This window comes from Seriola aureovittata, chromosome 19, assembly GCF_021018895.1.
Source record: "Seriola aureovittata isolate HTS-2021-v1 ecotype China chromosome 19, ASM2101889v1, whole genome shotgun sequence".
Classification (NCBI taxonomy): Eukaryota; Metazoa; Chordata; class Actinopteri; order Carangiformes; family Carangidae; genus Seriola; species Seriola aureovittata.
In genome coordinates, this window is record NC_079382.1 from 8,554,032 (window position 1) to 8,577,065 (window position 23,034).

The 23,034-nt window shown below is 39.2% G+C and overlaps 3 protein-coding genes across 3 annotated transcripts; 2 read left to right on the forward strand and 1 right to left on the reverse strand.

The window, feature by feature from the left end:
- Positions 1 to 4,883: 4,883 nt before the first annotated feature.
- Positions 4,884 to 9,082, reverse strand: slc25a47a (solute carrier family 25 member 47a). The gene is made up of 6 exons (XM_056405719.1): positions 8,831 to 9,082; positions 7,863 to 7,906; positions 7,703 to 7,774; positions 7,135 to 7,314; positions 6,662 to 6,926; positions 4,884 to 6,163 (listed from the first exon to the last, which is right to left on the reverse strand). The coding sequence occupies exons 1-6, from the start codon at positions 8,928 to 8,930 to the stop codon at positions 5,850 to 5,852; spliced, it is 975 nt and encodes a 324-aa protein (XP_056261694.1). The 5' UTR covers positions 8,931 to 9,082; the 3' UTR covers positions 4,884 to 5,849.
- Positions 9,083 to 9,536: 454 nt separating this feature from the next.
- slc25a29 (solute carrier family 25 member 29) lies at positions 9,537 to 17,594 on the forward strand. The gene is made up of 4 exons (XM_056405720.1): positions 9,537 to 9,987; positions 12,295 to 12,338; positions 12,598 to 12,681; positions 14,047 to 17,594. The coding sequence occupies exons 1-4, from the start codon at positions 9,960 to 9,962 to the stop codon at positions 14,815 to 14,817; spliced, it is 927 nt and encodes a 308-aa protein (XP_056261695.1). The 5' UTR covers positions 9,537 to 9,959; the 3' UTR covers positions 14,818 to 17,594.
- A 1,856-nt stretch (positions 17,595 to 19,450) lies between these two features.
- Positions 19,451 to 22,087, forward strand: LOC130160589 (uncharacterized). The gene is made up of 7 exons (XM_056363200.1): positions 19,451 to 19,667; positions 19,771 to 20,034; positions 20,150 to 20,434; positions 20,523 to 20,576; positions 20,919 to 21,023; positions 21,516 to 21,565; positions 21,663 to 22,087. The coding sequence occupies exons 1-7, from the start codon at positions 19,610 to 19,612 to the stop codon at positions 21,774 to 21,776; spliced, it is 930 nt and encodes a 309-aa protein (XP_056219175.1). The 5' UTR covers positions 19,451 to 19,609; the 3' UTR covers positions 21,777 to 22,087.
- Positions 22,088 to 23,034: the final 947 nt, after the last annotated feature.

Sequence of the window (23,034 nt, forward strand, 5' to 3'; positions counted from 1 at the left end):
GTATAATTCAATCAGGTTTTTCCTATAGTTTCAATCTCTGAAATGCTGATAAAGGTATTTCCACAAGCATCCATACGGGATCTCCTGCCGCCACTGAATCTCCAAACATATCTTCCAGCTTGTTGCACTCTTTAGTGCCGCTGCCATTATTGCTTTGGCAAAGTACAATTAAATCCACTTTTCACTGACAGTGAAAGCATGGATGGCCAGATTTATCATGGTCTGCAATTATGCACTCTTAAAACACCAGTGTGAAATTGGTTTGACTTCCTCCGCGGGATGAATGATGCTTTGTTGTCGTTACTTAGCCTGCATTAGTTTTCTCGGTTATTTTTTGACAACTAAATAAGACAGATCTCAGCTTAAAACCATGTCAGCACACTAACACTCAACTGGGAAAGACTGGTTTGCAGTAACATGCACCTCACTACCAGAACAACTGATCTTAATGTCAAAGAAAGTCATTCTTTTCAGGAAGGTTGTTTTTTTGGGGTTTTTTTTTTCTCTAGCTGATATTTCTGATGATCCTATAAGTGTGTGCATGTCTGCCTGTGTGTGTGTGTGTGTGTGTGTGTGTGTTGACTGATCATGATCTGAGTTAGACTACCAAAATAAATAAAGCTGTATCGGATGAATACAAAAGAAGAGCTGACGATTTTACTGTGGGAACGAGTGATGGACAGTAATGATTTCTTTGTTCTTTTTTTTTTAACAATTGAACGCTGAAAACATTTCCATTTAAAATCACTTTTGCTTGTCATGTGGCAGTCTTCACAGAAACAAAACAAGTGTAACACAAACACATTACCAAGCACAGCATTTAAGACAGAATTTGCACTGAGAATCAGAAAGATGTATTCAGTGTGTCCTTTTCTCCTTCCCTTCTCCCCTCTCCTCATTTGAGTATGAAGTACAATAGCGCCCCCACTCCACCACATCCATCATCACCTATCACTCCTTACACTTGTTAGTCAATAAGAACAAGAGTTCGTTTTTCCTCATGAATACATCCTTGATCTCTCTCATTTCATGCGGGAACATTTTCTTTCATTTCTATCCAATTTACAAGGATTCAGATTCTCTTAAAAAAGACGTTTGTTTTTCTGACTATTTCTATTAGATTAAGTTCTTCCTTTGTATAGTTGCAAATTTTTTTTTTTGTTGCTATTTTCAACAGCACCACTTCTTATTCAAACCCCACTTATCTCCTTGTGTCATCATAGTTGTGTTTTTAATGTTTCATGTCCAGTTCCTCCCTCTCTGTTCCTCTCCTTCGAGCATCGCTGCTGCTACCCTTCCTCTTCATCCCCCCCACCCCTCCATTTTCTCCCGATTGATGCCATCTGAGGTTGCAGGCCCAGGCCGCCGGAGCTGCAAATTTACCCAGCAGCACACGTCACTAACAGGGGAGCGCAGAGCTCCCAAAATAGCCCAAACAGCAATTGGTGAAAGGGGGCCCAAGTGGTAGTTACCGAGGACCGATTCTGACAACAAAATGAAGCTTTCCAGACATTATGTGAACACCCATCATTTAATGAGTCACCCATGCGAGCCCTGCTGGTTGATTTATCATGTGTTTCAACACCACCGTGGACTTACTTAGATGTTGTTTGTGAAAGAATTATTCTGATTGAATCAGTCTATTTTACACGACTGTCCGCAGCACGTGCCTCTTAATAATTAGGAAGTTTTAATGAAGGCAGCCCAGGCTTCTGTGTGATCCCTGAATAAACAGCATAGAAATATACTGTGATACAGCTGAACGACATGACAGGCTCTTCTGATGTGAGTCATGTGCTAGCACTCATCCCACTGATTTGCTTATTAAAATACCACCAACACAATATTCACAACTGGGATAATAATCTGTTGCATGATCTGCTTTGTGTAACAGAAGTGATACATATCTTGCTTCCAAACGTAATGCTCCAAAAATGTAATAATCCAAGAAAAAGACCTTTTTTTGATCACTGACAAATACTATAACATAACAGTTCATGTCTCTGGTGGAGCTTTTGCTTTTAATCTAGGAACCATGTCATGTCATCAAATACAACAAACACGCTGGAAATAAATCAAACACAACCGTGAAGAGGTGTCGCTCAACTCAACAGTCATTTCACGAGCAAACTGCCTGTAACTTTATTCAACCAGATATTTAGATGCTTGCATAATTGCATAATTGTGGACTGTTGCATAAGGGGAAAAGAAATGCAGGGTTTAATTAAAAGCAGCTAACAAAGGCAACATTCACGGGTTTTCTTGTTTCGCAGTACAGACTGCAATTCCTAGAATTTCAGCAAGTATCCCATTGTGGAAAAGCCTAGTTTATGATGCCTGGCACTGGCTTGCAACTGAACGACGCAGAACTTCTCTAAATTGTTTTGTTGGGTAACTACTAACTAATTAACACCAACTGACAAATTTTTTCAAGTTATGAATCGTGTTTTTGCAGTTAGTTGAATAAGTTCCCTGTGAGTTGGCCGTGCATCGTTAAAAGTGGATTTGCACATGCACAACAGTGTTCGTTGTTGAAGCTATAAATATGCAAAAAGACACTCTTTTGTGTTTAGTTTGGTCTAGTTTACAGCTTGTAATCCACAAGCCTGCCACAGAACTGACTGAAAACAGATCTCCTGGGGTCTCTCTCGACACAACCCCACTTTATCCACTGAGTAAATCTGTTACTCATAAGGCAATTAAATCATTACAGTTGAGTTCTTTATAATAGGTCTTTATTGCACCCATGGTGGGATAAGCATGAGCCAATTACACATGTAAAACAGATGAAAACATCAATTTAACACGTACAGTATTTGGTGGAGTTCATAATTGTCAAGACTCCAAAGAGAGAGAAAGAGAGATAGATAGATAGAGAGAGAGAGAGAGAAAGAGACACAGAGTTGTTGCGGTAATGTAATGTCTGTGGGCCAGTCGGAGCAGTGGCGTTGCACTCAATCGGCTCTTAAAATATTTCCTGGTTTCTACTTGATATTACTCGTGGGGTAATCTGATTGAGTTAATTATTTCATTAAACAATAGGCCTGTTTGTCCATCCAACTTTGGAAGAGAAAAGAAGAGGTGGCTGCTACGTTCAAGACGCTTTTGGGAGGGATCCAGCGACATTTTGGGGAGTTCTGGGCAGATGGTGATTCTTGCGTCCCCTTTTATTTTTTAATTTCATCCAGTTAAAACTGAAGCACCCCTTTACATCTACATTTCATTCATTGAGCAGTAACTGTACCGATCTTTCATTCATATCATGGGTTCAGAGGCTATATTTAAAGCAGAAAATCAGTTATAATGATCAAAGCTTCACCAGTCGCTTCCTGTTGGAAATCTGTCTGAGGAGAACAAGAGGAAAAATAGTAACCTCAAATTGTTCGTGCATGGTCCACCTCAGGTCAGATAAAACAATATGGATGTTTTTTTGTTTTCAGTTGTGTAAATTTCCCCATAACCCCATTTGAAAATAAAACAATGTTTTTGCATATACTGGACGGATGTAAGGAACAATTTGTGCTTTTATTTAATACACTGGAGATACGCCAGATTTCATGAAGCAACAGGATCGACTAAATCTTGCAATGCAGTAATCTGTGTTATAATTGTAACTGTATAATCCATATTGTAATCCATGTTGTTGTGCAGGCATCCGTTCAAACTCACAGAGCTGAAACATTATCCAGTTTATTTCTGTTATTCTGTTTTTTCTGTCTCACCTGGACAACATTTGTAAGGATTTAGAGGTGTTCATTGTTATACTTTTTTTTCATATCTTTATAATAGTGGTTAACACCAGATTTAAATGTATAAACTTTTTTGTTTAAAGTCTGTACAACATTCTACATAGATGTGTAATTAAGGATCCTCAAAACAAGTCAAAGTAAAGTAATTACATTACATTATATGCACATTAAATTGCATACATTCCGTTAGACTTCATTATGATTGAATAGTCTTTCTAGTTGTGAGTTACATATTTTCAATTAAACATGCAATCAGCTGTAACCTTGGAGATATCATACATAGAAATCCAATTTAAAGTATAATTAAATGTTTGAATTTGACAGAAATTGCCAAAGCATCTATCTGGAGCATCTTTTAGAGAATTTTTAGTTGAACCACACATTAACATGGTCTTGATTGGAGCAAAGCCTGTGCAGACCATGTAATTATCTCGGTTATGTATTTGCGGACAGCGGTGTGGATGGCATCACTGAGGTGGTGTCCTTCTCACACACTAGATGGCAGTGCAACGCCACAGAACAGCACGGCACACAGAAATGTTTGATCTGTATAAGTCATGCAAGAGACATTTCAACAGTGCCTCCTCTACCTGGAAACCGGGTGTCACTGTGTCTTGTTGTGAAGAACTCAATCATGTTGAGAGTATTTAAGTATTTATTGTGATTATTTCACAGTGAAAGTTCCAGTTCTCCGCAAATTATGAAAAATTAAAATCCAATTTCCAGCTAAAACTCAGAAATGTGAATATTTTTCAAGCTTAGATGGCCATGTATATTTTTAACTACACCATAACTCATATTCACATCCACAGTGCACTTATTAGATTATGTGTTCCCTCAGGAGAGGGCACTGTGGTCAGATAAATTGCCACTTGTAGACACTTGTGCACTCATTTTGATTTATAGATGATAAACAACGTGCTATAATTAACTATTGATTAACGCTAAGGCCTTGCTTGAAGTAGGGACTGATTTTTCGGTCACTACATTTTCCAGTCTTTTCTTGCTGACAGTATGACATGGTTAGAGTTGAAAATACATGATGTTGCATAGCTTTCAGTTTGAGGTCAATGAAGGATTCATGTGTTGGCTCAGCAGCATTTGAGCAGCACTAAAAACAGAAATGAATACACCTTTTAAATTCTTCTCTTGCATGACCTTTATTGTGGAAGGCACAATGAACATTTCCATGATAATTATACAAACAAATTACCAGAAATATCATTCACGTATTTTTCCCTGTTTGAACAACTCTGATTTCCTTGTATCCCCCAACTTCTGAAACCTAAGCTACAGCCTTGCATTGTCTACACACATCCGTTGTAGTGGTTAATTTCAATGAGTGTTACATTGTGAGCAAAATTGCATAAAATTCTGTAAATGTATGAGAGATGGAGGTAAGGAACAAATATCATAGATGTGCTCCATAGCTTTATTATTGAGAGCTGTGATTCTTTTTTTTCAAGGTAATTCTATTCCTAAAAATTCCATTTCATTGAGGTTTAAAATAGCATGATATTATGCTTAAGTCAGACTGTCCAGATCTACCATTTTGCTACTGAGCTGGAGATGAGAAGTGGACGTAATAATATGCAAATATGCAAACATGCAGCATGGGCCTGGACGGGTATCATGCTTGCTAAATTGTGCGTGCTGCAGCTTATTGATAAATTCTACATTGAAGGACTTAAATGGCCTTGAGTAGAGTCAAACATATTTTAAATTCTAGCAGTATTGCAGTTTCTTGGTGCACTGCTCTCCTGGCATAAACTGAGAAAAGGAAACAAACTGGCCAGGGAGGCCATCTAGTGGCCAGAAAGGTGCAGGTCAGATCTCTGGTACCAACAGTGCCGATTACTGACAAGTTAACCCTGAGCATATTAGGATACATTACCTTCGCTAGCTGAATATTAAACATGTAACAGAAAGCACCAATGATAGCTGCGGAAACAATCATTCCTTTTAAAATGTTGCAATGTGTACTTTTTTGTGCCAAATGTCTGTCTGTCTGTTACTATTTAAGTCCTTGTAAAAACACGCATTAACACAGACAGACAAACTACATAACAGAATATGAGATGAAAATGGAGGTAGTCAATACTATTCAAGCGGTAACCGAGGCGGGTCCACGCTGTCTGGTCCGGCTAGGAGTAAACTGGTGAGAACCTCGTATGTAACAAACACAACCATGTTAACAGGGAATGCACGCAGACAGTTGATGCCTAAGCTCCTAAAGAAAAACCCGGCTCCTTCCACCCGCACTGTCTCAGTAATGCAGTGGACAAAACCTTTGTATCGCTTCGTCTCCCGAGCTCCGTCCATCTGCAGGCGGGCTTTGATCACGTCCATGGGTGTTCCTATGGTCCAACCTGCCATTCCTGCTATTCCACCAGCCAGCATCACACCACTCCAATCTGGAGGAAAAGAGAAGACAATGATGTTAAAGGGACACACTAAACCTTAAAATGTTAACTTGTCTTTTTAATCCTCAAGTCATTTGTAACATGACGGGGACGTTTTTGGCCTCTGCCCTTGGTGGTGTTTATCATTGGAAGCTATGGTAATGCTAAAATCAAGGGAGTAGTTTACAGCTTATGCAACACTTTTACTGTATACTTTTACTTTGACTGTAATACAAAGGGTAATACAAATACAAAATTTCATTGCCATAAACACTGTCAAATGTTTATCAGATATAAAATTGTGCCCAATGTTTATTTTTAAAGAATTGATCAGATAACTCAGGGCTGTAATTGAAACGTGAAAACATATGAAAGCATATGACTTGGTGCTGCCATGGAAGCAACATGCAACAGGAGTCTTGCTCGCAAATGTCAACCACTCAAGCAACTTACACAAAAGGAAGAAAACAAGAAAGAACCTGGTGGCAAACTGAAATAGACTTCACTCACCTGGTCTTTTCTTGCCACTGTCTTTTAGCCATTCACAGATAGTGGTGTAAGTCAAAAAGTATGTGGCGTATGATGGCCCATCTCTTAGCATAAGCGGCAGAGCTCCTCTGTAGAGTCCACGGAAACCCTCCTCTTTGATAATACTCAGCAGACAGTGAACTGGACCACGGTACTTAGGTTTGGGCAAGTTGGCTCCTCCTCGCTTGGACTCTGTCTGACACTGCAGTCGTACTTTAACTATGTCACCTGGAGACATCACTGATATCTGTTAGAGGCAGATAGGAAGACTTTCAGATATCTCAAAACCTGCACAATTAACACTACAACAATCTGCACCGCTATAATAGCACCTTCATTTCACATGCCTGATAAACATGAAAACCATGCATTGTGTTACTAATTTACAGGTGAATGAAGCACATTATTGATGTACATGAAACTTTTCATGTGGTTTATATAACTGTCTCCATTACCTGAGCTATGCCACCTGCCATACCAGACAGGAAGACCTCTAGTTTGGTGTTTGGACCACAACCGGCTCCTCGCAGCTGGCTCAGACACTGCAGGCAGTTCCTGTATGTACCAAACACCACTGAGGAAGTCATAGAGATTGTCGTAATGGGTAATGACATCCCTTTGAAGAAGCCGTGCACCTAATGAAAAAAATGAGAAAAAACAAGTGAAACACATGTGAGAAGTAGTGAAAAAACAAAACAAACAACCACTGTATCCTAATCACTTCACTGTTTTTTGGGGGGTAGGGGTTGCGTTTTTTTTTTTTTTTAGAAATTAATTGCTTTAACTTTCTATCTGAGGCTAACTGGTATTCAAGTTCAAATGCAAAGTCATGGTATGCAGATACTGAATAATTTTTGACTAGGAAAGTTGCCAAAAATGTGTAGCTCATGAGTTATTAACACTGTTGACATTGTTACCTAAACATGAGTGACACATTTAGAAACAACTGTGAACCTTTTTTTAGCGGATCTACAAAACACATTGTTCACAGAATATCATTGAGACTACGCCAGTACAACTTACCCCTTCTTTTGAAAATGTTGCTGCGGCACACTGCCATATTCCAGTAAACTGCCTCTGGGTTTGGATCCGGACCTGGAAAGGTTAAGAAAATGATGTGAAAATGACGGCCGTTTGTTTTACAGACATCTTGACTGTTTAACATACTCTCCACTTACTGTACCTTCACGGTGTCTAGAGGGTAGCCCACTGCGACTCCACAAGCCCCTGTGTGTTTCCAGAAAAAAGAGAGCATCAAGGACACAGCAGAAACTCTGCGATGGCGAAAGCTTGTGAGCTTTAACTGCAACCCTTTTAATCATGTGCAGCTGGCGGGAAGGTCAAATGTGAGGATTTATTGCATATCTGTTTTACATCTTTAAAAAAATTAATACCCTTGACTACTAGACATGATTTAGTCCTGATTACTGTGAGAATTAAATCTATAATAACATTTGACATTTTATTATCTGAAATTTAAATGAAAGTTAATTAGGATATTATCAATTATAAAAGCAACAGTTAGTAGCACCCATGGTATGGGTTCTAGCAAGCTGATCCGTTTATTGTAGTTTTTCACATCCCTTGACTTGGCAGTAAATTTAACACAATTGGGTTATTACCAGTGAATTTAATGGTACCATACTCCCATTTCATTCTTTCCAATGTACTATTGGATGTGTCCCTGTACTCACTGGATATATATTTTTAATATCTCACAGTAATTATTATATAGATTAATTCATGAGTTATGCTAAAGGGAAGACATTTTTCCTCCAAACTAACAAGGAAGCCTTTCAACCCTGTTCACTGAGTGAAATTGTTACTTTTAATTATAACTGTTTGTTCAGTTTGTTCAGTGTACAGACAACAGGACTAGTATGTCACTTTAGTTCACTATTGCTACTTCAAACAACTTAATACATATGGCTAAATTAGAGTTCACAGATATACCAAATGTAAAAGGACAAGCAAATGAGGCTATAAGAGACAAGTTAACATAAAGGTTCATTTAATCTTCTCCTATAATGCTGTAATATAGTTAGCGCACCTGGCACTTACAGTAGCTAACTTAGCAATTTAGCAAACAGTCTAGCCGCCTAACACTAACGTTAAATTAAAAACTTGTTAGACTAGCGTTATAGCTGTTACCTGCAAACGATCCGGACACAAAATCGACGATGTGCATCCTGTCAGATGGCAACTGACCCACGGGCAGTAGACAGGGGTGAGCCCATTCTCCCTCTAGCATGTGCTACATAACCATAACCTTGAGTGTGTTGCTGTTACGTGACGTGAAGAACAGGCGTGTCCCTGTACTAGTCAAACAACGTCGACCGACAGCATTGGTTACGATTTTACCCGAAGATAGCCGACAGCTACTCGAGGTGGATAGCTTAGAAAATTGAGTACATGCAACAAAAATCATATGGAAGACAAAAACTTTGATTTTAATATTATATTCTGCACAATAAATTGTCGCCTCTTAAAACCTTAAAAACGGGACTCTTTGAGCTAAATGCCACATATCATCTGACAATATTTCTCGAAATTGCACGTTTATAAAATAAATACTGTAATACTTGTCAATAAGCTTTAGAAAAATATAATTTGTTATGGATAAAACTGCCTACACCCGCTGGCACGAGGCTCTTGGACAGTCCATGCAAAAGCAAAACATCACACAGCACTTGTGACGCATTTCAACATTGGGAGCCCTTGAGGTAGGCAGCCAATGAATAACGAGGATTATGTGCGGGACGCGGGGTGTCGGCGTCATTTCTTAGCTCTGATTGGATAGAAACTCGACCCGATGCCGGTATTACCCGCCCTCCGCCAGTTGCTTCCTGTGTCGCTAGCTCGCTGCTACAGAAATAAACCTCCTTGATTCAGACAGAGGGAGAGGGTATCCGCACTGACTGTAAACGCCACAGCAGTTCAGCGGTTCACGGAGGACGTGTAGGTGAACAGGAGAGTTTTATTCGAATAAACAAAGAGCAAGCTAAATAACTGCTCAGAGAAAACAAAATCGTCAGCATTTGCAGATTGTCAGGTCTAAACTAGCTAGCCAGTGCTAGCTAACATAGAGGGTAGCTGAAAGTGTCAGTCCAGTAGCTAGATTAAACAGCTAAGGACAGTTACTGTCAGGTGTACAACAAAATCAACAGTTTTTGGAAAAACAAACAAACCGACAGAGTTTGAAAGAGTCGTTGAGATCCTCTTCATTTACTACTAGATAATATTTAGTCATTCCTCGGCTAGGTGACGTTGAAGAGCGGTGATGGACTTCGTTGCTGGATGCATCGGAGGTAAGTTAGATGCAGCTGCACTTGTACCACCCACTTTAGTTATCGTTAGCTAGATGAGTACAGCTGCCAAAGAGCCACCTAGATGTTTCCTTTTTTATCGTTAGCAAACTAAACAACAAACACACCAAGCACCACCCATACTAATGTGATGCAACTCTATCACAAGATTACAAGTGCATTTTCGAAATTCCACTAAAGCGAATCCAGTCAATTAAGGCGTTTGACCTGGTGGCAGACCTTGACACCGAATCGGTATAAAGTTGTAAGTGGCTTATTTTGTGTTAGCTGCAGGGTCAACTTTGTAATGATGTAGGGAAGTTCATTTTTGATGTTATTCCCTCTATAATAGTTTTGTGATTGTTAAACATCTTAGAACGTTTGAATTTAACTGAATGTACAAGGCCTGTTTCAGAAAAGTGCTTGTTCACAATGGGTGACACATCCTCCTTCATTTCTCCCTGGTGTCACTTGTACACCCTGTTGGGAATTGGAAGCATGCAAACACTAAGTGCAACCTGAGCTCTCATGCAAGGATGGCTTGGCTATTCAAAGTTTCCACACACACACACACACACACACACACACACACCAAAGGAAGATGGCAGGAATCAGTACACACCCCTCGACAGACCAATCCCATGCTTTTCTCTTTTCAACTGTGACTGACTGACAGACGATGTGGTTTCCCACCTTCTCACAGTGGGTGAACTCAGGAAACCATCTACAGTCAAATTGGAAGCTTGATGCTGCTGTTTCAGGATGGCATAGTTTGTGCTTAGCTCAAAACTCAAAATAAGGTAAACTAAGTGCCATGCTTTTTGAAACCAGTTAAGTTTGCGGCAAATTTAAGCTCAGTTATAAAAGAAAATGATAGGTGATGACACATAAGAGATTTGTTACTACAACTATGATGCAACACCCTCTTCTGCTTGTTTTCCTGCTCTCACCTCATACCAGTGCTCTGAGGTCAATGACCGCTCATTGTGTCAAACACATGCCTGCTAGTGTTCTTTTCCTGGCTTAGTTCCTGGGACTCACCTCTGATAGGCTCTTTTTACAAATGTGTCATGTGACAAAGCAGATGCTTATGTAGGATTAGTTTGCTGTGGTTTGTTTACTGTGGTCACCCAGGTGGGCCAGTAGCTCTGTTTTTTTTTTTTTTATATATTTCCTTTATTAATGTTAGGCCTCTGCTATGTTTTAATCATTAAACAGTGTCTGTCAAGTATTAGTTTCCTGGGGTAACCTTTGGTAAAGTATTGATGATGTTTGTGATCAGTCTGGGAACTGTGTTTAGGTTTCAACATAGACTCAGGTGAGAAGCCCAAATTGGCATCACAACATGGGCATGTGCTGCATAAGCCCAAATTATATAACTTTCAAAGGCGTGCTAAAGAAAGTTTTAGAAGGTGATGATGCCCAGTCAGCTGGCTCTGGCTCAGTAAGGCAGTGTTACCCTGGAGGAGATGGCAGCGTACTCTTAAATTACAAAACAGTGCCAGCATCGAGTCTTGGCTTTCAAAGAATGGTCAGATAGGACGGGGAGTGATTTATTCCGCCTGATATATCAGCAGGACCAGATTTCTTAGAATCTGAAAACCAGTTTTGAGAAATTGGAAGCATGTGCGCACTAACAGTCAGGGTAATGAGGAGTCAGCAGAGTTTTGGAGTCTCAGACTTCTGATTTTATCGATCATACAACCAGAGTGTGTGTCTGTGTGAGAAAGCAGTGAGTTAGGCCACATTCAGACATACATGTGCCCCGTGTTAAAGCAGGGTTAGGGGCCGCACTTGTCGGGGTGTGTTGTTTCATACACTGTTTTTTGCTGCACGACACAGCGTTGCTCTGGACACAAGGAACGGCCTGGTGTGTGTGTGTGTGTGAGAAAGTAAGCAGGATTAGAAAGACTGAAAGTTTTTGCTACTATCTCCATGTTTAAATTATTATTACATGTGGCTGGACAACAAGTCACACAAATTACTTTTCAATTCTGCCCTGGCCTTTAGCATTCAAGTCAGTAACCAGTCCAGTTAGTAACAAAAGAGAAAGACAACAAATATCAATATTTTCATAAAAGGCTTAAAGACCTCAGTACATGACATGTCACATAAAAGTCATACAAGTCTGGTTTTGTAAAAATTAGATAAAAATGTGGAAACAATCAGGGTTGTCTTCTTGTGATATACTGCAACTGAAATATGAATATGAAGACTGGAGGGTCTAAGTTAGTGATTATAGTTGAAACCTGAATGCTACGAATGATTTGTAGAGTAAATGTTCGTTGCCTCTTTTGCCTTTGTTTTCAGGTGCTGCTGGTGTCTTGGTTGGACACCCATTTGACACAGTTAAGGTAGGATTTTTTTCCTTTTTTAATGCACAGTGAATTTAAAAAGATATGATAGGTAATTCTCTATGTTTACATGCACCATTATAAAATACAACCAGTTAACTTTGCATGAGCCTTTATACATTTATCTCAATACTTTTTTTTTAAAAGAACTTTAATGAAGTACTATTTCATCATAATACACTGTCTGCAGTTATTTTGGATTATTTTACATTATTTTTCCAGGGTTTAACAGATTGCTGAAGAGTGTCTTGTTTTGCAGGTGAGACTACAGGTCCAGAGCATTGATAAGCCACTGTACCGCGGGACCTTCCACTGTTTCCAGTCTATAATACGGCAGGAATCGGTAGGTGGATTTATTTTCTATACAATTCTAATGCTGACATTTTAATGCAGTAATAATACTGATATGATATTATATTGTGTCCTGAATGTTTGAATGGTGAACCAGGCTCTGATGTGTTTGACAGTTCTTCAGTGTTTGGAGTAAAATGAAATAAATAAGGATTCTTTCTGTAAGTGGTTTGTTGTTGTATGTGGTCCTCCCTTCTGGCCTGCAAAGCTGTTTGCCTGAGTGTGGTTTGAAACTAAAAAAAAAGCTGACATGGCTAAACAGCTGTTTGAAGTCAGCGGGGTCAGAGTGATCTGGTAGTTAACGAGTTATGTCAGACGCTCTTGGTCTTATGACCAAATGGGGCACCTGAAGCTGAAAGGCCAAACTTGGGGACACTCCAAATGGGGATAAGTGTAGCTCTCTTGAATCGGGTCAGACTCAATTGGCTTGTTTATTTTCAACTTTCATAGTTCTTGTTTTCCCCCGATGATCTGAATAATGTTGTGCTTTGTTTGTTTTTTTGTCTTTTTCATTTATTTTTGGTGTAATCAGTTTGATTTTTTTTCTTCCCCCTTTTTTTTTCCAGCAATAAGGATGACTATTCTCAGCCTGAGAAATGTCTTTAAAACTCCAACTTGCATCACATAATTTGTTATTCAAGACTCCTGAATAGCTTTCCTTGCAGATCACTCAAAATGCTGTAACAGTTTTATGTAGATGGAAAATGAACGAGTACCTGTTTTCACAATCATATTATTTAAATAGCCTCAAAGTGTTTTCACAGCTTTTCATTTATACTGCAGGCACTTCTACTACAAGAAGTATTATAGGGTGTGCCTGGTAGACAAAAATAGCTGTCCTGAAAAAATGAAGAGATATGAGGCACTTTCTGCAATAACAAATTATGCTTTTAGGAGGAGCTAGCTTGCTAGATAGGACGTAGGCTGGTCAGGTCACACAAGTAATGATAGGAAAGTTGGAAAGGAGTTTCTTATTGTGATGAACCATGTGAGAGTTTTGGATGTGCAAGAGTTGTGACTAAATCCTATTTTCTGTTATTGGAAGTTACTGGTGCTGGTTGTTCTGGAAATAATGCATGGAGTGCAACATGATTACACCTGTGTTTTAGCCATAATAAGGGTCAACAATTCGACCATGACCCTAATTAGTCAAAGTATGTGCAGTTATGTAACTAAAAGGAAAAGTTAAAGTCAACGATTGATTATATCCCAAACTGCCATCAAAGTTTAAGTCCTTAAATTTGTTTTTCATTCATTAATTTAAAAGGAAGACCAGTTCCTGGGTAATGGTGACTTCATTTTATATTGATATGTTAAAACACCTTGTCTTATGTGACATCTCTGAACCTCTCTACAGGTATTTGGTTTGTATAAAGGCATTGGATCCCCCATGATGGGCCTTACATTCATCAATGCTATAGTGTTTGGTGTTCAAGGAAACACCATGCGTCTCCTGGCACATGACACCCCCATGAACCAGTTCCTTGCTGGTGCAGCAGCAGGTGCCATCCAGTGTGTCATCTGCTGCCCCATGGAGTTGGCTAAGACTCGCATGCAAATGCAAGGTACTGGAGAGAAGAAATCCTCTAGGAAGTTGTACAAGAACTCCCTGGACTGCTTGGCACGGATCTACAACCGGGAAGGTGTGCGGGGAGTAAACAGAGGCATGGTAACCACGCTTATCCGCGAGACACCTGGCTTCGGAGTGTATTTCCTGGCCTACGATGTGCTGACACGCAGCCTAGGCTGTGAGCCTGACGATCGTTACATGATCCCCAAACTGCTGTTTGCTGGCGGCATGGCTGGCATCGCCTCCTGGCTCTCCACCTATCCTGTAGATGTGATCAAATCACGGCTCCAGGCTGATGGGGTGGGTGGAGTCAACCAGTACAGCAGCATTGCTGACTGTGTGAGACAGAGTGTACACAGAGAGGGCTATATGGTGTTCACACGAGGTCTCACCTCCACGCTGCTACGAGCCTTCCCAGTGAATGCAGCTACCTTTGCTACTGTCACCCTTGTCCTCATGTACGCACGGGGGACGGAGGTAGGACCACAAGACTGTGAGCCGGCGCAGCCCAGTCACCACGCACAGATACAGCAGCAGGCCCAACCCTCCAGCCTGTGATAGCACATAGGTCACACCCTCAAACCTGGGCACTTTACAAGAGCATGGAAAGACATAATATACATACAAACTGTTTAGACTCATTTTACATCAGACCAGTCATTCCCAGTTTTGAGTCAGAAAATACCTGGTTTATACAAACGCTTGTTTTTACTTTCATGTCAAAAAGAAAACAAAGGAAAAACATTTATTTATTTTTTAGCAATAATTTAAGTTGAGGTTTGCCTCTGAGGATGCAAACTTGTTAAGGGGATGGTGTTACCTCTAATAAGATGAAGAAAACTGAGATTAGTGAAAACTTTGAACAGCAGCTTTTATGAATATTCTTTCCACTGGTTTTAGACTTGTTACTGAGCCAGAAAACTGACTGAGTGGCTGGGTTGTGTGTGTAGCGTAGCCCCTGAAAGTTGATATCTCCATTAAATATATTTTGAAATGTGCAGTGTTTCACTGCCCCTGTATATAATATACTGATTTTAAGTCATGTCTTTTTTTTATGTATGTTGGAAACAAGTTTCCTGCCTTATATTATGTAAACTTTATTTTGCAAAAGGAAGCTGAAGCACCTGTTTGTATCTGAACTGTATCCTCTGAAGAGCCAAGTAAGCGAGAGAGAAGGAATGAAGCATGTGTTAAGGTGCAGACCTTACCACTGATGTCTGCTTTTAAACCAAAAAACATATTGCAGCTGTAATCCAATCACCTGTAACGTACTATTAGTCCATACAGCACATGTTGATACCCATTATGGACTAAATTCATCTGGTGTGAAGGGCTCTTCAGGGACTGTGCAAAGTGTCTGTGTGTGAATCAGGATGTAAGTAGCATTATGTTTGTCTTGTTTGGTTGTCTCGTTTGTTGCATGTTGTGTTTTACCAAGTAATGTGAAGTTTTATCATTGCAACTTCACTGCTGTATTAAAGACCTAATCCAGAGGTAGACACTAACTATGAGCATTGAATATATTTTAAAGCAGTCCATGATACGGTTATTGTGGGGTCATGTCTTCATGCTAAGAGTTCCCTTAAAAGCTCTGTAAAGTTTTTATTTTTCTTATTTCGAGAGACCCTGTATGTCCCAGTATTTCTAATGACCCCTCATTCATTTCACTCATCAAATACTAGTGTCCACCAGGGGTCATCGTAGGTGATTTCTGAGTATTAGAACTTTTTGTTATTATACAACCTGCAGTATGAGGAAAAACTACAACACCAAAAAACAAAAACACATTATATTTAAAAACTCAGCACTTGAGGGGTGAATGTTTGAGTTGTTAAACACAGATGATTCTTTCACAAATCCTCTAAAACTGAAGCAGAAAATGCTTCATGAATAAAGTTAAATCTTACCTTGAGTTACCGTTCACTGAGACAAAATGTCTAAACTAAATTATGTCTCCCTAAACTTGAGATGTTTATTTTGTGTACCAATAGTTGATATACTGTATTTAACCATCTGGATTGGGGCTTTGATGAGATGTATTTATTTGTTTATGTTACTATATTAGCTAAATATTGTGCAAGTTATTATTAATGAGTGGGAACTGTCTGCTTTCTGCATGTGTGTGTGTTCAGTACCTGATGATTTTCTCTGTATTTTCTGCCAGAATGTTGAATTTCTCGCTGTGAAGCAATCAAAAGTTTTTACCCCAGCAAACACATTAACGTCAGTTCCCATCAAGGCAGTAACTCATCAGTCCAGCTGATAATTTGCTCCGTCTAAACTTGTAAAACTAGCAATGAGTCTATGAATGCTGCATTTGTGTATGAAGACTTACTTGTGAAAGGTTGTTGGAGAGCAGGAGGTGACAGATGCACTAAAACCTTCAGTATGTTGAATGTAACACACCTGTATTCACTCTCAGGTGTTCTGTAACTCAGAGTTGGAGGGCAAAATGTTTTCTGGGAAGCATATTGTTTAAAATCTGATTGTTACTAGTTTGAATTGTTCAGTGCTGCTGAGACTTGAAAATCTCCAAGACTGTATTGTGGTATGATGGTGAGTGATGATGAGCAAAAATAAGAGTGGAGAGGAATGCAAAGGGATGGTTATGTATGTAAAAGTTGCTTGTGTCTAATCTTTAACGCCAGCTCCTAAACGGTGACACTCTCTGGCTCAAAGGTATGCTACATCTAAGTCTCTGTCATTGCTATTTAACAGTTAATATTAAACCCAGCTGATGTGATAGGTGCAATATGTAAAGGATGTAACTGTATTAATGTGAGGTTGTTTTGAAGTGACTGGTGATATAAATATATGTGTGTATATATATATATATATATATATATATATATATACACACACACATATTCATATATAACATATTTTTCAGTCTAAAGTATAGTTGTGTGGTTCCCTGAATGTCTGAGTTTAAGCAGTTTTTGAAGTCTCTATTTGATCAGTTAGTTAGCTGCTACACTGAAGAGATTTTAACTGAAAAACTGAGACATGATATTTTTGTAACATAGGCATACATAACCTATTTGTCTAGATTTGTCACTGAAGATCTGTACAAATAGGTAAATAAAAACAATTCAGCAGCCATGTTTGTCTTTTTAATGCCCTCTCGAACTGTAAAAACACAAAACATGTCACATTCAGCGTTGTTCATGTGGGTTATGACAGTTTCCATAATTAACAAATGATGTTATTCATTGACTTGATTGTCACAATCTCTTTTCGATGGGGAACTGCATCAACACATGAGGCTTAGTTAGGTTTTATTGTTTACTTCTACACATGCGAGATGAACAACATTAAATGGAAAAAAAACGTCATATTTGAACTTTTATATCGATACAATGAACTTATACATAAACATACACAGAAATGAAGTAAATCATGGTGTCATATTTGTTGATAAGATGATTCAGTAAGATGGTACCTGAGGATACAAGCTTTAAGATGCCAAACTAAATCCCTAAAATTTGTCTCCTCTTAGTCTCTGTGTGTTCTTTACACTCGTCGACTGTAACCACCTTTAGTGCCATCCTTCTTTGGCTCAAGATCACTGTCTAGTTCCTGGAAGACAATAGATACAAAAATAATGAAAATTTAATAACTTTAGATTACTTTTAGATTTTGTAACTACACTTAGAGTAGGTTTAGTTACAAGGAGGAGGAAGATGAATCATGGGATTATTAGTAAAGACCTCAGCTTGACAGAAATCTGGTCATTACGTTGGCCTGAATACCTTTGAGTTTCGAGTGGAAAGAGTGACATAAAACTTCAGTTACACAAATACGTAATCATGAATCATGAATTTTGAAGGACTCAACCTAAACACCATCTGCTGATGAGCAGGGGGAACTGCAGCAACATTTCAAATGTAAGTTTTAACATTTGTGCACAAACTAAATTCCATTTGCCTCCATTGTGTTGGGTTCAGCGATGGGAATCTCAGTCCCACAGAAAGTACAATCCAACCCTCAATCCCTTAACTCACAAAAATATTCCTTATATTGTTTTTTTCATTTTAAAATGATTAACATCCATCAGACAAAAGATGAAGCTATGAGGGAAATGTAAACAGCAGCTTTTATAAATACAAGAAGCATCAACAAAACTGAAATGTAAAGGTCACTCTGTCTTTCACGTCTGCTACTGGTACCTGTTGTGCTTTTCACTGAATTTCTCTGGATAATCTTTTCTTGTATATCACAAGGACACCTCTTCTGACAGGACCCACAGGAGAAAAAACAGCCTGTCCTCATCTTTAAACTTCTTCACACATCTTGTGAAAACAGTCGGCTGTCAACCCCGAACAAAAGCCAGAATACAAATCAGCACTACTGAAGGTCAAAAAAGTTTTTATTTATGAACTTTTTAAGTTAGACACCATTTAATGAATCCACAGTGCTAACAACACAATACTCTATATAACAGATCACCCTTAACTGCAGAATCCATGTTTTCATTAGCAATTTATCAGAGGAAACACATTGTCACAATTTCCTGTGAAAGGAGCCCAGGTGAACCGAAATACATTTATTACTTCTTCTAAGGAGGGTATGTTTTCCCCATTATCTGTCTGTTTGTTTTTTTGGTTGTTTGTTTGGTTGTTTGTTTGTTTGTTTGTTTGTTTGCTTGCTTGCTTGTCTGTCTGTCTATCTGTCTGTCTGTCTGTCTGTCTGTCTGTCTGTCTGTCTGTCTGTCTGTCTGTCTGTCTGTCTGTCTGTCAGCAGGATTACCCAACAAATACCAAACCGATTTGCACCAAACTGGGTGGAGGGACCAGGGAAGAGCTCATTAAAATGTTTGGGGCAGATCCGGTTAAAGGGGCAGATCCAAGAAGTTTTTGTTGAACATTTTCAACATTTTCTTCAGTTTCTCTGGAAAAAATGTGTGGATCTTGACATAAAAAGTCAAATATAGATATGGTTCTGAGATTCATGAATTTGTACAATTTGCTGCAAAATCTAAATCATAATCTGGATCCGGTGGAGGAAAATGTATGGCCTTGGTGGAAGTATGGGCTCTATTCCTTGGGTTTTTCTTCTTTTTTATTCACATTAGTAGTAGGCTATATGATGTGAAGGAATATTGTTTGTGGTGTCAAACCGAAAAGATAGCTTCCCTTCATTGAACTGCTGTGTTGCTTTTGCAAACCTTTTCTGCCAGGTATCTGTATGATGCCTCGCACTCAGACACACAGTCAGACCAACAGCTGGCGAGGTTCTCCAAATCAGCAGGTTGAGGACATTGACAAACGCAGGAAGTGACATTACGGTTGACTAATATGAGGAGTGATGACAGTGAACCCTGAGTGTACACAGTGAACAGTTTTGAAGGATGGCTGGAACAGTCCACATGGCGATGAGTCTGCTGCTGCTCTTTTTTATCACAACAGGTAAGAGAAACATTAACACAATCTTAACTTGTGATTATACTTTTATAATCTTATTTTAAAGACATGGAAAAATATTCTGACCCTCTTCATCTTCTCTTTTCAGGTGTAAAAGGACAAAATGGTCTGACGTTGGCAGAACGCAGTTATGATATTAAATTTCCATGTGAAGAAGACTTGGTCTGCTTTCATTTATGGCAGATCAACACATGGAGAACAAGTAGATACTTTGCCATAGTCAGTAATGGAGAGATCCAGACCGCTGAATCAGAGGAGAAGAAATGCGCTCTGCAAATCAAAGATCTCACCGCAGAGCATGTTGGACGTCATCAATGCCAACAAATGCCAAATAACTTCTCTTCTCACAACAGTGAGTGCTATCAAGTTTAAAATCTTATGGTTGTGTGGGGTCATACAGAATACATATCACCTGATAATAAGAAAAGGAAATCTGTGCAATAAACACATTTTTTTCTTTCTTTCAGCTGCCCCAGTGTTAAACCTCCTGCCTGCCAAAACAATGTCACTGCAGTGTGTCGCCCTTACCTACGTGGATAGGGGACGTTGCTCCAGAAGGATCAGCCTGACGTGGGTGGATGAAGCCGGTGTTGAGATTCAAGAAGACTCCTATCATCAGATAAATCAGCCCTCCCTTTGTGATATAACTCTGACTGTCACCTTTCAAGAACCTGGAATCAGGAAGTTTAGGTGCCAGGCGACTGTGGATCAACAAGTCCAGACTTCAGCTGAGTTGTGGGTCAGAGCCCCAGGTCTGTTAATCGCTGATCCAAACCAATAGACTCCTGTTTGTTAAATGCGGAAGAATTAATAACAAATGCTATTTTCTTTTCTTCGTAGCTCTTAGAGGGAAGGGGAGAGGATTCATCCCAGACCTGGAACTTGAACCTCAAGGTATGAGAAGCTAGTATTTTTGCACATATACAAGATAAGCTTGATAACTAGCAAAACAGTTGATGTAAATCAATAATCCTACCAAAACAGCAAAAAGGCAGAACATTTTATCATATCATAATATAAAACTACATTAAATTCAGGGTGGATCTTATTTGGATTACCGAAGAGAGCACTTGACAATTTGGGTATTAAATAAGACCAAAATACTATTGTGCCTCATTTAGTAATGTGAATATTAAAATAACAGTTTGTGGCTAATCCTTCGAGGTTAGATATGGATTTAGATGACTTGTTTCAGCCATAAACAAAAAAACATATGACTATCATTTGCTTTTACAGGTGGCAACCAGGATGTGACTGGGGCAGCTGTTGGGGTTGTGGGCTGTGTGGTTTTGACAGCAGTGATTGCAGTGTTTGTTGTAAACACAAGAAGAAGAAGAAGAAGTAAGTTCCTGAAGCCGTATAGAATCCGTCCAGCTGAAATTGCCTTAAACGGGAAACTGTCACATATACACCGATCAGCCACAACATTAAAACCTGAAACTGGGTTTGATATTAAAACCAAAAACTGGTTGTAATGTCGCGGCTGGTCGGTGCATGTGCACTTGTACGCAGTCGCTTCTAAACAGGTGTCTGCACGTCATCTTGCACAACTGTGTTTTGTGGCCTTTGAGGCAATCACTTACGGGCGATGTGCTAATATCCTATAAGTTCTGTTTCCACTGTTCCCGGCATAATTATTACATAATCATTTTGCAAATGTATGTCGTGACGTAAACTGTATTGTGCTTATATAACCTGTGTACTTATCAAATAGTTGAAGTACATACTGTAGTGATCTGATCGCATAACTGAAAGGCAAAGCGATGATGATGTAAACACACAAACACGATTTGTATTCAAATATGAATTTGTGCATTTGTGTTTTTGTTGTAGACAGCCAGCTGCTTGACGATCCTCATTCAGTCCAGTCTGGTTCCAACAATGTGAGTGAATTCTCTTTGAACAACATGTGGAACAACATCTTTTGTGCTTTTGTATGTCATGTCATGTATTTATGTATGTCCGTGTGTGTGTCTTTAGGTCATGAATACAGATGATGTAATCTATGCTGACGTTATTCTCCCCGCTGGTTCTGATCGAGTGTTGGTCCTGGAGTGCGAGTCCACTGAATACGCCTGCGTCCGATACATGTAGTCTACTGTTCAAATATCAATTGCTGTGTATTTTTTTTTTCTTTGTTTGTGAGCTTCAGCCATGCACCCTTACTGTAGTTGGCACCTAGAGTCATCAGGGACCTGACAGGTATTTTGTCCTTTACCTGAAACATTCAGTATTTTAGCAATGAAAAACTTTTACAGGTTCTTGAATATTCTACCTCAATACATTTTACATGTTTAGGCTATTGGACAACATGGTGAATGGTTGGAAAATTACATATTGTACATACATGAAAATGCAAATGATGTTTTTAGATTGACTATAATTGTCATTTATACACTTATGACTGTTTTCTTTACAAAACTTGTACCTGTGTTTTAAGTATGTAATAAAAAAATTAAGAAAAACTTTGCCATTAATTCAGGAGACTCTTGTAGATATGAAGAGAGACCAGTGAACTAACGTTTGTTTATCTTGACTCTTCTGACTCTATCTGAACATTTCCCTTTCAAGTAACTTGGCATATGATGAAATTTGGCGCATTTCAAAAGCTGTTTAGAGTGTGGCTGAATATGGCAACGCACAATATTTTTACAGGATATTTTTTATGATTCGATATCAAACCAGGTGAAGGGACTTGCAGGATGTGGTAGCAGGCGACATGGTTGAAGAACCAGAAACATGTTGCCAAAGAACAATATTTCAATGGTATTGTTTAGTGAGATAATATTTTTGCAGGTGATGGAGTATTTTCATTCAGTGCAGAAACTTGAGGTGTAGCCTAATGCAGCACTTTATCCAGGCACATTTTTTCCATTTTCCTTGTGCGAACCCAAATTAGATAGTGTTTGGAGTGTACTGCTGGCTTCAGTCTTCCACTTTCCCCCGCCAGTACACACACATACACACATACAGTACACACACAGCCACAGCAGGTGAGAGACTGCCGGAGCCGGTCCCAGTGTTGCCCTATTTGCATTTTAAATACTTGCAGCCAGCCCACTACTGTGTTCACAGTGCAGTGCAGCACAGCTAATCTACACACCTAAGGTGTGTGATTGACTACAGCCAAGAGTCTGAGGGGGTTGAAGAGATAGTGAAGACACACTGACAAGAAAAGGGGGGATGAATAAAGAAGAGAAGCCGTACCTGGATAAGTTAGAGGCCCTCGTTACATAGCATGTAAAATGGAAGCAGATATGCTAATCGGATTCTGAATATGTTAATTTTCTTGATGTAATCTTTCAAAAACAGGATGCAAAGGATGAAAGTAGACGGAGCATATTTTCTCCAA